Here is a 6,359-nt window from a genome sequence, read left to right as displayed (position 1 = left end):
AAGATAAGGTAGTTTAAGATATACATTTAGTAACTAAACTAAATACTAGGCTCTAAAATATTATACTATTATTATTAGTAGTTGTTTATCATCAAGTAAAATTTTTTTGTCCAAGGTTGTATAGGTTGATTTTCTAAAAAAAAAATAATCAAATAATAACTTGACACATACTTAATCACTTAATTCATGTTTTAACTATCTCGTTTTAAAAGGGAAAGATTAGCTATAACCAATCTTAATTTAATCACTAGGATTAAAAAATAATTTTGCAAATGTCACACTTTTAGTTCAAATTATGTTTTTAGCATGCTCCATTGCTCCATTATTATAAAAAAAAAAGTTGTCTAATAAGTGGTCCCAAAAAGAACTCCCAGGTTCAAAGATGTTAATGCCAATCTATATCTTTTTTTTTTTTTTTTTGAGAGACACATACTCATTTATTTATCTGTTTGCATGAACAGCCAAACAGAAACATGACATCATAATTCATAACCTTAACCTTAGGGGAAAAAAAATCAGTTAAAATCGGGTTATGGTTAGTTTTTTTGGGCCTAATAGCCCAATTAACCATCAACCCATGAGATCTAAAATAAATACCCATAATAATTATATAAAGCCCAATCCACAAAGTCACACACCAAATCTTCACCGAAGTCAAAGTCTTGCTACATCGTTTTTGTAGCTCATCATCATCAATCAAACCATCGACAGATCATACTCACACATACAACTGCAGGTTTTGCACTTCCTTTCCCATTTTTCAATTTCAGTTTTTTTTTTTCCTAAAAATTTATCAAATTGTATAATTCTTAGGCTTTGTAACATAATAATAATAATAATTACTATATTATATATATATGCTAATCTTACAGATCTATTATTATTATATGTTTGAGAATCATGTTGAAATCTGAGCTTAAAATTGTAATTATTATTATTATAGCAATAACTTGATTTTGAAAGAGTGACTTTTTTTTTTTTTTTTTACATTTATTAAGTAGCATTACTTTATGATATGATGAAAACGGATAACTTTGGCTATGTTTAGTTACTATGGATGAGTTTATGGTGACGAATGTAGAATATCGAGACATTTTTATGACATTTTGATTGCTAAATTTGTGTTTTTGGTTATTTGAAGTGCTACATTCTAATGATAAATATTTATATATTTGTGTTTTGGTTACTTTGAAGAGAATGGCGGAGCCTGGGAATTCGATGTTGTATTCGCTACTGTTGTTTGTGGTTACTCTTTCTCTTCAAGAAATGTACAGAGGGAAGTTAGCCTCTTCCGAATTATTCACCATTCTTGGAGGCTTCACCAGCTCTCTCGTCTTTCTGTTCTTACTTACGGTGAGCTTATTCTGGCTTTTTTTGTGTCCACGCGTATGCAGATTTGTGTGTTTTCTTAAAGTTTCGATTTTTGGGTGAGTGGGAAATGTATGTCACTATAATGGTTCTTTAGGTTACTTGTTATGTGGTAGAACAATGGTTCTGTATTTTAGTTTCCCTATTTCTTTTAATCGTTATTGCATTGAAACTTCTTTACGAAGTTTAAGATATTGTATATATAAAACTATGCCCACTCCCGCCATGGCGGGGTATGGGGGATATCCTAAGTTTATGTATTTCCATAATAAATTTTGTTGTTACGCTACCATGACATTGTTTACGAAAAACTGAAAGAGCTTGTCTCTAATAGATATGCTCAGCAACTTAGGCATAAATATCATAACTGCTAAGGGGCTTGCATCCATGTTAGGGTCAGTGCGAGAGCTTCCTATCTTCTTATCGGTAATACCATTTTTAGGCATATACTCTTGATAGTCTGTTCAGTTTTCGTAATGTTTTTGCTGAAAGGAATATAAGTGACATATTCTTGATACAAAAGGATTTGAGTAAATATATTCGTTTGAATATAGAAAAAGAACAATATTGCTTAGTAAGGGACTAAGGGTAGGTGGGCTTAGTTCTCATAACGTTTACAATATAGTACGGTTAGTATTAAAAAAAAAAATCCATTTCCTTGCATTCTACATATTTTAAATCTTCCGTGTTTACATGGTTTTTCTTCCTTTTGCAGTTCATTGGAAATTACCAGGAAACTGCAGGAGTTAAGACTGGATGGGGCACTGGTGAGTTGATATTAGCCTTCTAACTTCATACTTGCTAAAATCCATCTTCCACTGTCACTTTTATTACAGCTGATTTTTAATTCTATCTTTTAAAGTATTTAATTACTTTCAAACATTCCCTGGACCTTGGAGGAAATGGATGTTATATTCTTAATTGTTCTATAGATGCAATGCATCTTTTGGCCCTTGCTCATAAAGCTAGGAGTACTGAATAATAAAATTGTGAAATGTTTCGGTTGCTCAAAAAGAAACTATTTTCTCATCGGTTTCTAACTACACGTGTGCGATCTTTAACAACAAGCAACCTTTGTTTTGCATTTTATAATATACTGTTTTAATTTGCCATGGATGATGGAACCATAAAATGTAATATACATTGATACTGCCAGTTTTCGAATATTAGTAAGTTAATCGCAATGAGTAAGTTGATAATGCTTATTGCGATTGAACAATTTGATTATCATGTGGTTTCTGTTGACCAAAAATGATCAATTTAATCATTATATGTTTTTTCTTTCACAGTGATTCTAGCAGAGGCTGTTGCTCTCATTGCAGCTGGAACTGTCCATCGAGTTTGTATAACAACATGGTAGCATATCTTTATATACTAAGTCCTTTACGCTTTAATTCTTTTTATACTAACGAAAATCTTATTCTTCATATATGGATTAACGAGTCTAATTGTTGACAAAGAAACCCCCTTAATTGATGGGACTATGGGAGGAAATGCTAGCTTTTAGTAGAACAACATTATAGAAGCAAAATGGAAATAATGAATATGTAGAAATGGTAGCTTTGAGTATCTTTAGTTGCCAAATTGACATAGTTGGGTTCTATATATGAACTATGAGTTGTATTTAAATTCCTCCCATACTTACAATGGGTCAAATACTTTCAATTTTATAGCTTGGCTAAAGTAGATACTGGACAAGTTTAGTTTTGTTAATCGAATATATTGAAAGCCAACCGAAGTGTCATTATATATTGATATTCAAACCAAATAATACATTAATTGTTTATATGTTTTCACTTTGAACCCATTGTTCCCCTGTCTTTTTTAGTGTTGACCCATAACAATCGCAGAATTCTATTGAAAAGTTATGGGGTTCAAAGTTTAGGTTCGACCAAAGAACATTTCAAACCAAGCTCCAGAGTCCCTTGAATCAAATAACACGATTTTTAAGGGTGAGAAAGTTGCTATAAAAGTTAAGGCTGTTATTCTGGAACCCAAATGGGTGGAAATTTTTTTGGGTTCAGATCTCTCTCTCCAATGAGGATTCAGAATATCTGGTTTTTCTGTGTAGTTTCATATATTGTCAGATCTTGGTCTTTTACCTTTCAAACTCCTTAGAGCATTTGTAGTGGTCGACACCACCACCTGGTGTGGTGTGACACATCATTGCCATATCAGCACCACACAAAACCACCCCACAACCACACCACATTCATAAGTCGTAACAATAACCACATCATACCTACTATTTTTCTCATTTTATATTATTTCCCAAGTTAAAAAACACAACAAAAAGGCCATCCACCCTTCCACCCCATTCATTATTCGCCGTCTTCCTACCAACGTTGGATTTTTAACACCACAACCACCCCATCTATGTAATGGGACAACCCCATGTCTTCCTTCCACTTTGACCACCCCTTCCCCCATTACACCCACTCTTATGTGGGTTGATAATGTATCTGGTCAACAGTGTACGAGGCAAGATAAAATTTGATCCTACACTTCTCTGTTGCTGAAAAGATCGACTTGCTACTTGCAAGTGCAATCGAATTTCACGTGCCAATCATTTTTTGCCCACTAGTCAACTTGAAAGTCATGGCAGGTTAGGCAAGTCTTCTTCTTTGTCTTTAGTAGCTATTTCGAAAGTAGAGGTAGTTGATAGGTTGACAAAATGGAAAAAGATCATACAAAGCAATCAAAAAGTATTTGACAACCCTTTCTTATAATGGGTCCGTATAGAGTATGTTCTATCTCTAAAGTTTAAATCACATATTCAACCAAGGAATGGAATAACTGGTCAAAAGGATAAAACATTGCCCAATATGTTTTCTTAATGCGTATAATCTCCTAGTTCACTTGCAAATTAGTTTTAACTTTTAATGATATAGTTTTGGGAAAAGTGAGTATGAGGCTGTTATGCACCCAACTTGGGTGAAAAACCCCTCACATACTAATATTTTAATATTTTAAATAAATACATGGCCCCCCATGATTTTTACCTTTTAAAAAAAGGTATGTGAGGGGTTTTTCACCCAACTTGGGTGCCTAAGGGCCTCATATTCCCTTCCCCCTATAGTTTTTGTAATGATATTACAAATATTTGTTATCAAACAAAGTATCCAATATGTTTTATCAGTGTATAGAAACTCCTTATGTGCTTGCTGATTACTTTCTTGTATCTGATATTTACACATTTTTGACTCATTACTCGTTAGCCTAGGTTTATGACCTGGACTTGTATTGATACATTATCTGTAAAAGATTTGCCAACGTTTATGAATTAACGGTGGTTTTTTATTTTTGAGACAGCTTTTTGTTCTCGGCTGCATTATTGTACGAGGTCAACAAAATTTCAGGAGTTGTGGTATCAAAAACTGAATCAAAAGGTCGAAGGCATTGAAGGTGGGGCCTATTCCTATCTCATGAGACATTTACCCATTTTCGTTCTCATTGTAACCTTCACTGTTAGATATATTCTTGTAGACCAATATATACTAGACTGAATGTTCAACTTCATCAATAGATCATGGTATGGGTACTGTCTAGACTAATGTTCCATGCAATTAGGGACTTGTTTAGACAGCAGTCAAAAGTGTTAGTGTTAAACCGAGTATTTATAACCAAATTTTGTTGTTGGTATGGATGTGCATCATAGAACCAATGATCCTATTGTGATCTGTGTTTTTTTTAACCAATTTACTGTTGTTTTCAGAGACACAACTTTCACTAACCAACTTAAATTGGTTAAGTGAACAGATATCGATCGAAGTTTCTTTTGATGGATACAACCTCATATCTTTCCTGATTAGTTATTGTTTTGACTTGTTATTCATCATGACGCCTATCTATGATGCTCAAGAAAGTGCCATTTTTTATCTGTGGTTTCGATTGTTAACAAATCTGTCTAGTCAAGTACAAATTGTAGTTTAAATTGATGATAGTTTTAATTTGTTTGACACAACTAATTGTTCTCTTCTCCATTATTGAGCTAGCTGAACAAAATTTCAGGAGTCATGGTTTGAATAGTGAACCGAAAGGTTGAAGGCATTGAAGGTTTACGACTCATGTACCCGGTTTTGATCTCATTGTAACCTTCACAGTAGGTTTGTTTCGTCAATGGATCTTGGTGATGGCAGAAGCAAATATATATTAACAATTTAACATACATTAATAAAATTGATTGATGTTAAGTCCATATCGAACGTTATTTTCTAAATATGGTAATACGGTTGCTATTGAATACACTCTTACAAAATTAGGCAGAACAGATGGTTGAAAGATGGAGTTGGGCTTTTAATTCTGTTTTGACAATATAGTTGAAGCTAAGTCCGACGACAAATAAAACCTCAAATGATTACATATTAACATATAGGACGAACCAATTTACGTTTACTTGAGAATAATTACATAAATGGGCTTTATTTTTTACTATATTATTAACTCTAAATTCTCAAATTGTGGTGGATCAGCTGCATGGGTTTTGAGATGGTGGATTCGTTGATGGCGGATGATGAAGTTTGGTTGACATCATCAGGGTTGAAGCATGAAGACTGGGATGATTATTGTTCGAAGTTATAATAGAAGGTTTATAAGATATGAAAAATATGATAAACATCAAAAGATTTTTTTGTACAAAGATACTTACAATGCTATTTAGGTTGCGTTCAGCCCACCATCTTTAGCGTTGTGAATGTTCTAAACTCTTACTAAGGCTACCTATATATGTGTATTATTGATTTTATTATATAATGCTTTCTGGTTAAACAAAACCATAACTGTGTCTTGGAACCAAGGGTGTCCCTAATATGTGTATCATTGATTTCTACATTATAGATTTTGATGTATTTGATAGAAACTTCGAAAGTTGAATCCAGCGGCCTGGAATCTGGGTTTTACAATTGTTCTTCGAATTTTCAGCATACATGTGTACTTTGTAGTTGGGTTTCTAATAACAAAAACCCAACGTGCCTTAAAGGTGTAAACCCCAC

The 6,359-nt window shown here is 33.2% G+C and overlaps 1 protein-coding gene and 1 long non-coding RNA gene across 2 annotated transcripts; both read left to right on the top strand.

Moving 5' to 3' along the window:
* The first annotated feature begins 629 nt into the window (after positions 1–629).
* LOC122578792 (protein KRTCAP2 homolog) lies at positions 630–5,032 on the top strand. The gene is made up of 5 exons (XM_043750830.1): positions 630–736; positions 1,195–1,353; positions 2,084–2,135; positions 2,658–2,724; positions 4,681–5,032. The coding sequence occupies exons 2-5, from the start codon at positions 1,198–1,200 to the stop codon at positions 4,769–4,771; spliced, it is 366 nt and encodes a 121-aa protein (XP_043606765.1). The 5' UTR covers positions 630–736; positions 1,195–1,197; the 3' UTR covers positions 4,772–5,032.
* A 312-nt stretch (positions 5,033–5,344) lies between these two features.
* On the top strand, positions 5,345–6,115 carry LOC122609730. The gene is made up of 2 exons (XR_006325376.1): positions 5,345–5,474; positions 5,841–6,115. It is a non-coding gene; the product is annotated as an uncharacterized LOC122609730 (long non-coding RNA).
* Positions 6,116–6,359: the final 244 nt, after the last annotated feature.

This window comes from Erigeron canadensis, chromosome 8, assembly GCF_010389155.1.
Source record: "Erigeron canadensis isolate Cc75 chromosome 8, C_canadensis_v1, whole genome shotgun sequence".
NCBI classification, from domain to species: Eukaryota; Viridiplantae; Streptophyta; class Magnoliopsida; order Asterales; family Asteraceae; genus Erigeron; species Erigeron canadensis.
This window is presented reverse-complemented; position numbering and strand designations above follow the sequence as displayed.